We start from the raw sequence: 14609 nt of genomic DNA, 5'->3' as shown, positions 1-14609 counted from the left end.
ATTTTCAAGAATTCTTTCTTTTCCACTTACTATTATTTGTTTATAGCACCCTGCTCTTGCTAGATATATATATAATTTTCTTTTCACTGCGGATATTATCGTTCTTTTGTTGTTGTTCTAGAAGCTTTCATTTTGATGTTCTATATGAGGGACTAAAAAATGGTTGTGGTCTTTAAAAGGTTAACATTCTTTTCACCGAGGAAAGTATAGTTTTTGTTGTTCTGTCTCCTGCATTATCTACTACTTACTACTCACTTTGGACTAGGTTTGTGTCTCTATCATTTTGGAGGTTTTCTCAAATGCCTGGTTATCCTTGACCATCCTTAGGTATTTATTAGTGAAGCACTAAAAAGCTGATGGGAAGCTCCATGGGTGAAGGTGGGATTTGTTGAATGGTGGGTTTCTATGAAAGCTAACTGGGTAGGGACCTAACAGACACCTTTTTGGGGAATGTCTAGCTGTCAGTATCTGTAGTTGGTTTACCTTGGGCTCATTTCTCTAAAGAGGAATCTTACAGTCTCCTTCCTGGCAGCATTAGTCCGGCCATCATCTCTTAAGAAGGAAGAGACTGTACAACCTCACTGTTTCATGTGTAGAGTTGTCTTTACTCCATTTTCAGCTTCATACCTGACCTTGCCCTGGGTGGTCTCCACGTACGAAGATCCCCTGATTAAACTGCTGGTTGTTAGAGGGGTTAGGGAGAGAATCTGGGGGCAAAACTCCTTCTATAGACTTGCAAATGGTCCTCCTGTTTTCAGCCCCACTGCTCTCCGGCCTCTGAGGTGCCTTGGGCCACCAATTCCTAAGCCTTCAGAGCATGAGTAGACATGCTTCTGAGCTCTACCCCTCTGACCAACCTGCCAGCCCTTTTCTTTTGCTTTCTGTAGCCTGCTGTCCATGATAAGTGGCCCATCAGCTTTCCAGATGCCAGAATTTTGCTGACATCTCTTGTTGGCTGTTTTGTCTTTTCCTTTTTTTGTTTATCTGTGTGATTTTGTGCCTTTTAATTCTTTTCCTGTAATTTATTGGGACTTCAGAAGGAATTGGAGGGAAAAGCGTGTGTTCTACCTGACCACTTTAGCCAGAAGTTTGGAAGACCGTCCTTCCAAGGCACCCAGTATAGTCTTTGGCTCATGGTAGGTGCTAAGTCAATATATGTAGGTCTTATTAAACTGACATGGCTGATTTTAACAGAAGCAATAACCACCTAAGTTTTGTGTTAACTTTTTTTCTCCTGAAGGATTAAAAAAATACCAAATGTAAGCGGAAGAGTAGTAAGTTATTAATAGCCCTTAGGAAATAAATATGATATCACTGAGAAAAGACCCATCCTCACTGAGAGTTTCCTGGTTTAAAGCCATTTCTCCTAGAATATATATCATTGATTCCTCTGGATTCACTTGCCAGCTATGGGCTTTCTGGGTGTTGAGGCTGGGTGGCTCCAGGAATTACCAGGTTTCAACTCATTTTGCTGGTGGGGAAACTGAAGCAGCGAGAAGGAGAGTCTTAGGTGTGTCTGTGAGGCTGAGGGGCCCCAGTCTCCCTGACCTCTGTTAAGTATGAGAAACCTGAGGTGGAGTCTTGGGGGACCCCGTGTCAGGCCGTGTTTCCCCCTGTGCTGGGACAGCAGTCCCTAATGTCCTTCCTAGAGAGAGCCTGGCTAGCAGAAAACAGGTATCCTCAAGATCACAGAGGTGTGCTCTGCCCATCTTATTAAAAAAAAAAAAAAAAAAATCAAAATTCCAAGCTGCTATTTAAAGTATGTGGCTATCATCTTGATGCTTGAATTCAGAGTACTTCCAGCCAGGTCTCAGAGCATTTCTTCAAGTAATCGGTGTTTATTGAACCCCTACTCTGTGCCAGGCTCCGTTCCACACACAGGGGCACAGCGGGGAGCCAGGCGGACAAGGGCTGGCTGTCGAGGAACTCGTGCTGTAGATGAGGGAGGCTGACTGGAAAGAAGGGAACGAACAAATAGAGTATTAGAGACCTTGAAAATTGCTGTGGTGGAATAAAAAGGGTGCCCTGGTGGGCAGAGCACTCCAGGGAGAGGGGGGAGCCGAGGCAACGAGCCTGAGGGGGACCGAGTTCCAGAGAGCAGGGAGGCCACCTGGCTGGGGCTGAGGGAGGATGGAGGTGGCAAAAGGGGGGTCTGGGGAATCCGGGGGTCGCAGGAGGGGTGGCCTGGAAGCTGAGAAGGTGCGTCCTCAGGAGTATTGGCAGGTAATTGACTCCATGCTCATATCCACCTGATGGGGGCTATGGGTGACAAGGAACTGGCTGGCTGTCACTTAAGGCCATCAGGGGCAGACTGGGGGTCACACGCTGCTGCCCAGGTCCACCCCCTCCCCGCCTGGGCCACGGCCCCTCCTGCAGCAGGAAGCGGCGCCCCTCCCGGCTCCAGCCTGAGTCACCGGCCCCAGGGACCAGGGCAGTGCGGCATAGCCCGCGTCACCATGAGCCGTCGATCAGGCCAGCAGCACCACTGGGAGATTAAACACATTCGCTTACAGAAAGCAAAGAAATAACTTCTTTTGATAACCAGCATCTGTTAATGGGCCTCTGAGAGCTGTATACAATTTAAACTTTTTATTAAAAAAAAAACAACAAAAAAAATTACTCATTTACCCTCCTGGGAGCCTGTGCTATGAAATTACAAACTGCACGGGTTTGTTTTTGTTTTTGTTTTTGTTTTCCTTTCAAACGTGACTGAACATACAATGGAGAACATTTGTTTTGTTTTGAACTAGAACTGTGGGTTTTACTTTCCCCTCTTCTGCTTAAAGCTATCTTGGGTTCTATGTGGAGGGTCCAGACTTAACAATAAGGTGGGTCCCCATCCCTGGGAGAGTCCCCTCAGCCCTCGGACCCCAAACCCACCCCTCACTGGAGCCTGGAGTCTGGGAAGCATGGCTTCTTGCCCGGGAGAAAAGAGCCTGGGGTTTTCTGTCAGCTCCAGAACCAAGATGCCGGGGATGGGAGGGTGCCTCAGTCCAGTCAGTGGGGCCAGGAACCTTCTCTCTTCCTGAGCATGGGCCTCCTAATTAGGGGAGGCTCAGCCAGTCCCACAAAGCAGCTCTGGACTGCTTTCCCCAAATACAGTCACGAATCCCACCCCTGCCAGGGACCAGAGCCCCAGAGGGACACCCCGAGATGGAGGCTCAGCTCTCAGGCTCTGGGGCCTGGCTGCGGTGGCCTCGGGCTGGTCCCTGTCTGCTCCGAGCCTGCATTCTCTCTGCAAGTTGCAGAGTCACACCCTGCACTGGGGGGCATCCTGTGAGGGAGGCATGCCGGGCATGTGGCAGTGACTTCTTCGCTGGCAAGGGTTAACCAGGATCACCAACGACCTGGTTTAGCCAACTGTATTCACTGAAGTTCTACCATGGGCCAGGTACAGCTGAAGCTGCTGGAAAAGATCCCAGTGACTGACTCAGTCCTTCCCTTGAGGCAGAGAATAAGCATGAATAAATCAGACACTGATCAGTAAGCATTATAAAGAACATAAAGCAGAGTGATGGGCTGGATAGATAGGACAGCCGGCAAAAGGAGGCTGCTTTTCGGGGTGGGGGTGGGGGGATGCTCCTGGTGGCTTCCCTGAGGAGGTGACATGTGGTCTGAGGCTTGAATGAGAGGAGCTGAGCCTCTGCAGATCTGGGGGGAGAGGTGCTGGGCAGCAGCCGTGGCACATGCAAAGGTCCTGAGGCAGGAAACAGCTTGGTGTGATCAAGAAACAGAAGGAACCCCAGTGCAGCCAGGGCAAGGGGAGGTTATCGCTAGACCTGGGATTTTATTCTGTGTGCACTGAAAGCCCCCAGAGAGCTTTAATTAGGACAGGGCAGTGGCGTGAAGTGAAGGTGCATAACAGAGAGAGCTGGGGTTTACCTCCACTTGTTTTATTCTCTTTGACACGTTCTCTCAAGACACTTCACTTCCTTTCTTTAGAACCATAATCCCCTTGGTTGACTTTAATAACCAGCAGGAACATTTTTCAGGCTGTTTAATTTTATTAAAAGATTCAAATTTGATGATAAATGGTGGTATGGCTGCCTCAAGCCTTGGATACAAGACTTGCTCAGCTGTGGACATGTTCCCACCACCCACCCTCATCCCCACCAGGAACACTGCCACACCGCCCACCCCGATGCAGTCTGAGACTGTAAATAATCTAATTATTTCTTGTACTTTGGTAAATATGCCACGAACACTCATAGCTCTCTGAGACCTACAGAGAATATTAACTCGGTGGGTTTTTTGTTTTGTTTTGTTTTGTTTAAGAAGGCTGTGTAGATAAGTTAGGGCAATTTCAGCGGGCTGATTGAACCCCACACAGCCGAACAGAGGACAAGGGCTTCCCTCTGAAAGCACCATCAGCCTCACAGACAATTGTTGTTCAAGATCTGTGATAAGAGCCAGAGACAGGGTTCGGGCAGAGGAAGGAGGGCGTGAATCGTCGGCACAGCATCCCAGAAACCCTTGAGCCCACCAGGATGCCAGGTAATTTCACAGTGTACAGACGAGGCCCTGGGAACACAGGCAGGGTCCCTGGAGAGGCACAGCCTGTCCCCACCTTGGTGACAGCCCCCTCTGAGCAGGGAACATCACATCAGCACCGCAGCGAGCAGGCTGGGTGAGGTGTGGCCCTCTGCTCCCTCCTCCTCCACATGTGGCCGGGTAGCCCGCTGACCCTAGGATGGTCCCAAAGACGCGTCGGAGGTTTCTCTCCCTCCTTGTCAGCCAAGCACAGGGAATCTTGAAAACAGAGGACGCCTGTGCAGGGCTAATTACAGAGCACATTAGTGTCACCGCTGTCATTAGTATTAATTACTTTCCAAAGGCTGGAAACGCTGTTTTCCTCCGAAGACCTGACCCCGGCCGCCAGCCCCACACGCTGGGGTTTGGTGTGGATGGGGCCGCCTTTATTTGCTTGCTGGCCCGGGAGGGCTGGATTTACCCGCTCGCGGTGTTGACAGCTCGAGGCCTGACTCACAGAAGCATAGGCAGGCGCAGACAAAACGCCAGCAGTCACGACTCAAGAGAGCCGAGTTGCCCCCAAAGAGACGAGCCCCCTGCCAGTGAGCTGAGACGTGCTGGAAGCCCGAAGCAGCATCTCTAATTCATGGCTCGGGTTTCAGTTTGTATTGCTAAATTCGAATTAATAATCTTTAAACAACAACCCACAGACTCAGCAGAGCAGTGGCAGCCCCCGCGTGCAGAGCCGTGTTTCCATTTCACTGAACCTCAGGGGCTCAGCGAGGGAACGGGTGCCGTCGGGCAGGGAGACGGGTGAGGTCCACTCCCCGGCGCTGGCCCGCGCGCTGCCCAGGAGAGTCGGGAGTGAGCACTTAGGAACTCGGAGCAGTTGGCGTTGCTGCGATGCCCGAGTTTGTGGTCATGATTCGAGTTGCTGGCCATGGTGTAGACGCTGCAGGTGCTGTCGAAACTCAGGTGCTGAGCCACTTAGGACACAGGCCGGGCTGTGTAACTGTCCAGGACAGTCACGGGTGGAGGGGTCTGTGCCAGCAGGGAGTCCACGGGGTCGGACGAGTGTCCTGAGGCACCGTCTGGAAGTCAGAGACCAATTTCATAGCCACTGGAGGAAGGCCAGCCCGAGAACCAGGAGCAGGAAGGGGAGAGGGGCCGCTGGGGGACTCAGCCCCCCACCGCTGACGGGCGTCTGCAGCAGAGGCCTGGAGAAGCCCCAGGCCACCCTGTCACAGAGCACCAGGGGTGCTTGGTAGGATGTGGGCCTCTTCTCCGGGGTGTCGGGACTGGAGCCGTCAGTGGGCCTCTGTCCGATGAAGAGCAGGCTTTGCCCGAGGGGGTCCTCCTCCATCCTGAAGAGCTCGTACTCTACGTGGGGGAGCCTGATGCCCAGCGGCAGGCACCCGTTGGTGGTCGTGACATCCCGCTCGGCTCCCAGGTACCAGGCCCCCGGGCCGCCACAGCTGCTCGGCTCGGAGAAGTTGAGCATGGCCGTGGTGACCCGGTCCATGGGGGTGACGCGGGCTCGCGTGACCTGGAACACCAGCTCGGTGCCGCCACGAACCTTGGCAGACGGCGTGCCCTTGGTGTAGCGGCCGGCGGCGTAAACGGTGAAGGTGGGCTGCCGGCAGGTGGGGTCCGAGAAGTGGTGGTAATACCCTTCCCAGGAGCGGTTGTGCCCGTGGAAGGTGAAGAACCTGGTGAGGAAGAGCACGGCAGGGCGCACCTCGCACCCGGGGCTGACCCAGCGGCCGCCCAGGCGCAGGGGCAGGGCCGCCTGGCGGGGCAGCACGGGCGGGTGGTGCTCGTCGGAGCGGGCGATGAGGCTGCAGGCCGGGCAGGGGCGGGCGTGGTGCTGGCAGAGACAAAGGGAAGGCCGTGACTTCCGAGGCGGGGAAGTCAGGGTGCACCTGCAGCGGGCTGACTTGGGGTCCCGCCCCCGGCCGCCCGTCACCCCTTCACTCCCCCGCTGCAGCCCGGACGGCCACTTCACTCTTCGTGGACCTCTGGCGGCTCCTCCATCCTCTGGGCCTTTGCACCTGCTGCTGCTTCTACCTGGAACTCCCCCCGGCACGTAGCCTGGCTGCCTCCTTCCCGACCTCTCAGTCTCAGCTCAGAGGCCTTAGAGAGACCTTTCCCGACCACCCCTTGTACGGTGGGCCTCAGCCCCGTCTAGTGCTCAGGGACGTGTCATTCCCTATTTCCTCTGCGCTCCACTCCTCCTCCTTCATTGGAGAGTAAGCTCCAGGAAGCCCAGGCTGTCTCTCTGTGGCTGCTCCATCCCCAGGGCCTAGCACAGTACCTGCTCACAGCACGTGTATTGGGCAAACGAAGGAAGGAGAGATGGAACTTGTGTCCTGGGATTTGAAAGAAGTTGTCCTTTCCCACACCCGGCCTGCTTGGTCCCGAAATTCGACCGTTAATGTTTACTGTCTTTCTCCTGCCTGTCGTTACTTCCCCCACCCCCAACTCATTCTTTTTTAGGTGCTTCGTAAGGGCCAGGAGCCGTGCTGAGCACTTTTCATGCACAGTTGCCTTACAGCCACTAAAATTCTCATGCCCTTGGAACCCCCTTGCTGAGCGTCTGTGCTGAGGCGTGGCTGAAAAGTTGCAAAGAGATTTGGCACAAAGATGTTCATGCTTGTGTTATTTATAATTGGAAACCCGGCCCCCTCTGCGTTGTCAGGTGCGGCCACAGTCCTCAGTTGCCCGAGGCTGTTTTCCTCTCGCTTTGGCCTTATTTACAGTTGCCCCTGTCTTATAAATTCTCATGAGCTGGGTTTACAGTAAAACACGTCAACAGGAAGCAGATGCTAATCCAAACTGCGTGGGAGTAGTCAGTCTGCATTCTGGAGTGAAAAAGTTCAGTCCAGGCCAAAAAGAAACCAGATACAGACTTTTTTTTTTTAAGGGAGCTGCTGCCCAGAATTTAGTTCAGAGCATCATTCTGAGAGGTAAATGTCCTGGAACAGCCACTTGTCAAAGCAAGCATCCCCAGCTTTTGCAGTTCCAGAAGGACACCCAGGGCCACGGGTGCACACAGGACAGGGAAGGGGAAAGGCATCTTGAAGCCCCAGCTGGGAAAACAGCTTCAATTTTTTTTGTTCAAAAAACAAAAGATTTCCACAGATTGCTGCTGGATGAGTTTCTTGCCAAACAAGGGGGCATTTGGGAGTTCTAGTTTAGAAAGAAAATATTGGACGATTGAGAACAGACTTTTTTTTTTTCTATTTTGGATTGCTACATTATAAGCTCTTCTTGTTTATTTCTATGATGAACCTAAAGTTGCCTTTTTTTCCATAATACAGAAAATGATATTGTTTTTGGTTTGGGGGATTTTGACCCAGAGGACTAGAAGGCACTTGGAAATGCTAATAAATGGCTACAGAAAGGTTTGTGACGGAAAGAAGCAAGAAAGCTGGGTAGTTAGCTGGAGTGCAGGTAATTGGAATGTTGGCTGGTAAGAGTCTCCTCTAATTTAGGCATTTTAACCCACATTCCAACTGTTGTTACACTAATGTGTATTGACAGGACATAGTGCATTACATCAAAATAATCTCAGGGCTGCCTTTCTCCCTCAAAAGAGATATCTTTTGCAGACAGGACATCTGGGGATGCTGGTTGGTAATTTGGGGCAAGCAGTTTTCTGCATGGCAGAAACAAATGGAGAACTAGCAAGACTTGAAGGTGAGAGAGGGAGAGAGAAAGCATTTCCTTCTCTGATGCTCTGGAAGGGGATGGAAGAAAGTACCTGTCTCTATCAAAAACCTTCCAGGCATCGTTGTGCACAGGTCCGGAGTTGCACGTGTTAATAAACAAGGCCCCAGCCAGCAGAATTCACACTTGTGTGCAAGCCAAACTCTTACTGGTTTAAGCCTGTTATATAAAGTTATACCAACAGCACATACAGTTTCTAATTAACCCCCAGAGGTGACACCAGGCTTAGATGATTTTGGTCGAGCATTGGCTGATTGATTAGGATTCTATATCCAGGCAATGAATTTGGGGATCAAATTGGTTTTAAATTAATTAACTTCTTAAAATGTTCATGTTTACCATCTGGTTTGGGTTGTGGGCAAGGCTGAGGCTCCGGAGAGCATAAGGTAATGACTAATTCGTTACTTGGGGGGTTTATCTGCAGTGTATCCTTCTGTGAAATTATCTTCCTTTTTCTTTTTTTCATGCGGAGGGGGGCAGTTGGTGAGTGAACATTTAATTTAACATCCGTACATCTGGCCCTGCTGGTCCTGTATGTTCTGCTTGGCAATTGCACTGCAGGTTGCATGGGCCACCCTGGCTGGTCAGGCAGCAGGAGGGCAGGAGTCTGCAGCCCCAGAGCCTGGCCTGGGGACACATGACATTGTCATCCTCTGTGCCCCGGGGTCCGTTCTCTCTGCATTCACAGCAGTTTGCCCTCCTAATGAGGTGGTGGGTGCCGGTAATCACCCCACCACCAGTGCCTTCTCCACTCTAAGAAGGACGGACGTCAGACCAGCCTAGAACATTGGCTGCCAAAAGGGGAATCGTTTCGAGGTCATGAAGAGAACTCAGGCTGATTTTCTGATCATGAGAGCTTCATGTTATGCTTCTTCTCTGCTACCCAGATCTTGGGTTGGGAGGAGGGAGGTGGGAGAAGGAGAGAAAGGAGATGGGCTCAAACCTGGTGCCCCTTTCCCCCACACACACACTGGGGATGCTTTGACAAGAAGCTGCTCTCAGGGGTGAGATGTTGCCCCATCTGGTTTAATTCCTTAAGTGTCTAGTACACAGCAGGCACTCAGTACATGCTGAACATGTGAGGGTTGCCTGTGGGCTCAAAGAGCACTTGATAGGGATGCCTGAACTCATCCATTCCCCCATCCATCCATCCATTCTCACTTTTGAAAAATATCCCTTGGGTATTTCCTACAGACATTCTTGACCCAGAGTCCTAACCTCGACTTCATTTTTACAAACCTCAACCTAAAATCAAAAGTTTCTTCTCATTGTGAATGTGGGCAACAAACCCCTGTAGCTTCAGTGGAACCTTCTGCTTTGTGGCCGATCTCATATTAACAGTGTTGCAGATACTAGAGACACTGTTTACACTCATTGCTACTTTGAAATAGGGAGAATAAAGAATTCCCATTCATAGTATTCCCACCTCAGGGTGTTTTAAGACTTGGGTAACTCTTTTAATAGAATTGGTTTGTTTAAATCCCATGTCTTTTATTTTATGCTTTTACAAATATTTTTCTGAGGAGGGGTCCTGGGGTTTCACCAGACTCACTGGAGTGGTCACGAGGCCCTAGCCTTGCCCACCAGGCTCTGTGCTATGTGCCAGGAGAACTTTACACACATAAAGTTCAGTTTCTTTTTGCCTGTGTGCTCATCGGACAAAAAAGGGCTATTAGATCTTCCCCAAATCAGGAGAGTTTGTTTGTGATGTCTTTAAGTTAAAGTCTAGGTAAATCGACTTAACGTGAAATTCACTTTGGGGTGGGCACATCTCAAAGAGAGGGCATCTCCCTTTAGACTGCAGCCTCCTGCCCAGAGGGTGGTCCATGGACCACCTGGGAGCTTGTTAGAAATGCAGAATCCCAGGCCAGACGGTGAACTTGACTGTGCTTTCTAAGAAGATGCCCAGGTGCCGGCATCTTGAGAACAGTCAGAGTCTGAGAAAGCGCTGCGCCGCCTGATGTTAGTATGACGGGGAGCACCCAGTGCCGCCGGCTCCAGGGTAACAGTGGGTCCACATGGAGCTTTCGAGAGGGGCCTTCCGAGGGCCGTGCGGCCGCCTGGCAGAGCTCTGGAGAAGCTGCCCCCCTAGTTCATTCACCAACATTTATTGGCCCAGCCTGTGTGCCAGCCCCTGGGCCAGGTGTGGGGACACGGAGGGGCACAGGGCCTCCCCCCCCAACGGGTGCTATTGGGAGAAGGCGGTCAGCCAGTAAACAAACAGTGCAGCCCAGAGTGTGCCGAGTGCTGGGAACCGTGCAGAGTGGGGATGGGAGGGAACATCTGAGCCGGGAACTGAGGGAGGGGGGACCTGCCCGTGCATAGCAGGGGCAGGAAGGGACCCTGCCGGGTCCACGAGGAGGATGTCAGGAGGCCCACACTCCAGAAGACTCCCCAGGAGTTCCTTCTGACCAGACCTGAGAAAAGATGTCTCGAGCGGAGGGAAGAGCATGTGCAAAGGTCCTGAGGCAAGCAGACCAGTGCGGGTCAGGGCCGGGAGGGGGGTTGTGCAGAGAGGGGCCTAGGCAGGGACAGATCCCACAGGCTCTCAGAGCTCGCCCTCCCGGGGCCCCAGACTCACCAGGGCGCTCTGCAGCGGGCGCTGGTAGCCGGTGGGCCGGTAGTGCCGCCGCTCGGCCCGGTCGGTGTGGATGTCCCCCAGGTAGAGCTCCTCCACCAGCCGGGGCGCGGTCCGGGGCTCGGGCTGCAGGCGGCGCTGCACGCGGACCAGGCTGAGCTCGTGCATGGTGAAGCCCAGGGCGGCCGCGCAGTCCCGCTCAGCCCCGGCGCCCAGCAGCTCGTACAGGGCCCCCGGCAGCCAGGCCCGGGCGGCGGGCAGGCGGCGCGCGCAGGCCCGGCCCGCCCGGCTCTGGTCCAGGCGCCCGGCCACGTCGAGCAGGGCGCGGCGGCTGTGGAAGACGACGCCCACCTTGTGCAGGTAGTAGTCGGCCTCGGTGGCGCCCCGGGTGACCCAGGAGGCCCGGCGCAGGCGCACCTTGCCCTTGATGAGCAGTGAGTGGGCGGGCTCCCGGCACGAGGGGTCCCTGTAGTAGAACTGGTAGGCGCGGAAGAGGCGGTTGGGGTAGAAGGTGTAGGAGCGGGTGAGGAACTCGGGTCCCGGGCGCACCTCGCAGCTGCGGGGGCAGAAGGGGGTCGGGCAGAGCAGTGAGTCCCCCAGCCTTGCCCCGGGGTCCCCCTCCGACAGCCTCTGCTTCAGGCCTCAGCTCGGGGCTGGGAGCCTGCAGCCTCAGTTTCCCCAACTGATCTCAGCCCCACTTTGGGGGCCGGGGGCCTTCCACTTTTGCCTTGTGGCCTCAGCAGAAGCTTTCCTTCCATGCCATCCCAAATGCGTTTTTCAGCGGACATCCTCCCTCCTGGCCCGGCTCCCCGTGGGTCCCATGGATCCCCCTTGGCCCAAGAAACACACAGGCTTTGCAGCCAGAGGACCCGGGTTCAAATCCCATTTCTGTCCCTCCTGAGGAATGTGAGCCTGGATAACGCCTGGCTCCTTCCTCTGGGACTCGGAGGCCCAGGATCCAGAGTCAGGGTTTCCGGGAAGCAGCCAGCACAGTGGTGGCACCTGGGAGGAGCTTAAGAAACGGGGGCTCCTTCTCACCATTTGGGGAGCCCTGTGCTCTGAGCTCCCGGGGGAAGGGTCCTGCCTGTTCTCTCCCCGTTGGATTCCTGGCACCTGGTCCAGGGCCTGGCACACACTGGACCCCCCAACCCTGGTCCTCGCTGAGTGAATCGTGAATGATGGGTGCTTACATTGTCTCCCCCCTGGCTAAGCTGACTGGCCCCCTGCCACCACATTTCACCCACATCTGTGACAGGCTTGTTGACCTAAACCAGCGAACTTTTCCAGTGAAGGGTCAGATAATAAGTATTTCTGTCTTTGTGGCAGTTACTCAAGATCGTGGTTCTGGAGCTAAAGCAGCCAGAGACAGTATATACCTGGTGGGCGTGGTTGTGTGCCAATAAAACTTTATTTGCAAAGCCAGGCGTCAGGCTGGCCCTGACCCCCCAGGCCCTATTCTGCTGGTGATGAAACCATGACTCCTAGACCCCCAGTCACTCCTAGACCCTGGGCTGGGGGGCAGGAAGCCTCTGGGACTCTCCCATCGGGGCTCCGCTGGGTTGGATGGTGGACAAGCTCCCGGGGAAGAAGAGCATGCAGGCACCCCCCGCACAATGTTACGCTAACCAGGGAAATGTTTCATACCAGCGCTGCTGGAGCAGGAGAAATATGTTCTTGCTCACCCTTTTCTTTCAGTCTTTCTGGTTATATTAAGGAGAGAGTCTCGGTTGGAGTTCATGTGTCTTTAACACCAATCTCCCTTTTCTCCCAAAGTGAACAGACTCAGGGCCTTAGGCAGGCAGCGAATCAGGTGAAAATTTAATGATGTTGTTTTGCTTTCATTGACTTTCTTTTTATGGTTACCTCCTATTCATGGCAAGTGGCTCAGCTCCCCATAGCCAGTGATGTTACACTTCCTTTAAAAATAATCATAGTGCTGTAAATGTGTACAGTATGCCAATTATCCCCCAATAAAGCTGTAAAAGTGCATGAATATATTTACACCAACAAAAGCAAGTTGGTTTAAAGAAAAATCGTAAGGAAATACCAGTACAGGCAGTAGTTAAAAATGGAGAGAGGTGACTCACATGCCCGAGGGTGGGAAGATTTACCCAAAGGAACGCAGCAGGTCACACCAGACAGCTCGGTGGTTCCCAGACTCTGGGTCTTTCCCTGCACTACTCCCAGAAAACAGCAAAGCCTGTCTGAAGGGTACAATGGGGGACTTTCTAGGAAGAAAATATTAGAAGTTTCTAGAACTATCTGGAATGCTGTTGTCTTGGGGCAGGAACAGCCTGCAGCCAGTCCCCATCCTCCCCATGTCTCAGTTCTGTCTCAGAGTGACCCCGGCCAGTGGTGCATGAATCCCACCTGGCCTGTGGAGTCGAGGAGGGGGCAGAGCCTGGGAATGCATCCAGAGCATGTTTGCAGAACTCAAGTCCCCTTCCTCCCCCAGTGCGCTAACAGATGTTTGGCACTTGGATTTCTCCCTGACCTCGGGAGGTGCGTGGAGGACATGGAAAGTCCAGTCCCTGACCCCAGAATGGGACTGGCGCAAGGGGCTGGCCGGGGAGGAGGGGATGTACTGGGTGTGGAGGAGGACACTGCCTTCCTTCTCCCTGACCCTGGGAGGGAGGACCCAGCTGGCTGCCCCGCAGATGAGGGCAGAGCACAACGCCTATCGCCCCAGAGCAGCACTGGGGCCTTTAAAAGGTCAGGTGAGCCTGTCAGGTTAGAAGGAGAATTCGATGGGCAGGCAGGACCCCTGGGCCCTCTCTGGCCTACTCCTTCCGGCCTCAGGACCTTTGCACCAGCTGCTGCCTCTGCCTGGCTCTGCCCCTGGCTCCCTGGATGGCTGACTCCTTCCTCCTTTCAGATCTCGACTGAATGTCACCATCTCCGAGAAGCCTTCTGTGACCGCCCTCGAAAGAGCCCTCCCAGGCCACTCACTCTCACATCCTCCATTTTATGTCTGTCACCATCTCAAGTTTATGTCACTTGTTTCCGTGTTTAGGGCTTGTCTCCACCGCAGCTCCCCCTGCACCCAGCTCATAGTAGCTCCTCAATAAGTGTTTGCACAGCAGGTGCTCAACGTGTGGAACAAGTGCATTTCATCCAGTTGCTGTCTGTGGCTGGGGCAGGATGCCCGACACAGTCCCGACCCGCCAGGCTCACTCTGGGGAGGGCGGCAAGCAAGCACGTGCTTGGCAGGCCTCTGGACAGTTGGACGAATTGTGCCCGTTTCACAGATATGGGACACTGAGGCTCAGGGTGGGTGAGGGGCCTGTGGTCAGCGTGACCTCAGCAGGATCTTACCCAGTGGAGATCCAGGGCCCGTCCAGGCGTGGGGGCAGCAGTGCGGTGACGGGCGCTCTGTTGGGCAGGAGCTGCTGGCAGTGTGGTCCCCAGCTCAGGCGGCTACCCCCTGCCATCCCGGCTGCCTCTGCAGAGTGGGCTGCAAAGCAGACAGACCCGGGTCAGCGATCCCAGCACACCCTGGTTCTTCACCTGCCCGGCCAGCAACGGGCTCCCTAGATCGGGGCGCCTCGAGTCAGCCTCGGGACTCATCTGCCTTCTGCGCGCCTGCCTGCCGTGGCCGAGTGCCGCCGGGCCCTGCACCCGGGACGGGAGGCAGCCTGGACTCAGAGGAGCCGGACGGTGGGACTTCCACCCCCTCCCAGCAGGAGCCCAGGCTCTGCTTGACCTCTGCCCCTGGAGCAGCCAGACCTGCACCCGCCGCTCGTGGCCACTCCCTTCATGGTCCCCCCGTGGTGCCAGGCCCGGGTGTCGTCCATCCCCACGAGTGGGACCTGGCCGGCGCCGGCTCACCGTG

At 54.2% G+C, this 14609-nt stretch overlaps 1 protein-coding gene across 3 annotated transcripts in view; it reads right to left on the bottom strand.

Annotated features, from left to right (window-relative positions):
• Positions 1-4117: 4117 nt before the first annotated feature.
• APCDD1L (APC down-regulated 1 like) overlaps positions 4118-14609 on the bottom strand; it is a 50590-nt gene continuing 40098 nt past the window's right edge. For all 3 annotated transcript variants that reach the window (XM_061209375.1, XM_061209377.1, XM_061209378.1), the window contains 3 exons: positions 14093-14231; positions 10781-11333; positions 4118-6337 (listed from right to left, as the gene is read on the bottom strand). In XM_061209375.1, coding sequence (XP_061065358.1) covers positions 5582-6337; positions 10781-11333; positions 14093-14231 — 1448 coding nt within the window. In that variant the 3' untranslated portion in view covers positions 4118-5581. The remainder of the gene's footprint in view (positions 6338-10780; positions 11334-14092; positions 14232-14609) is intronic.

This window comes from Eubalaena glacialis, chromosome 13, assembly GCF_028564815.1.
Source record: "Eubalaena glacialis isolate mEubGla1 chromosome 13, mEubGla1.1.hap2.+ XY, whole genome shotgun sequence".
NCBI lineage: Eukaryota > Metazoa > Chordata > Mammalia > Artiodactyla > Balaenidae > Eubalaena > Eubalaena glacialis.
The sequence above is the reverse complement of the archived record's forward strand: the minus strand, read 5'-3'. Positions and strand labels throughout refer to the sequence as shown.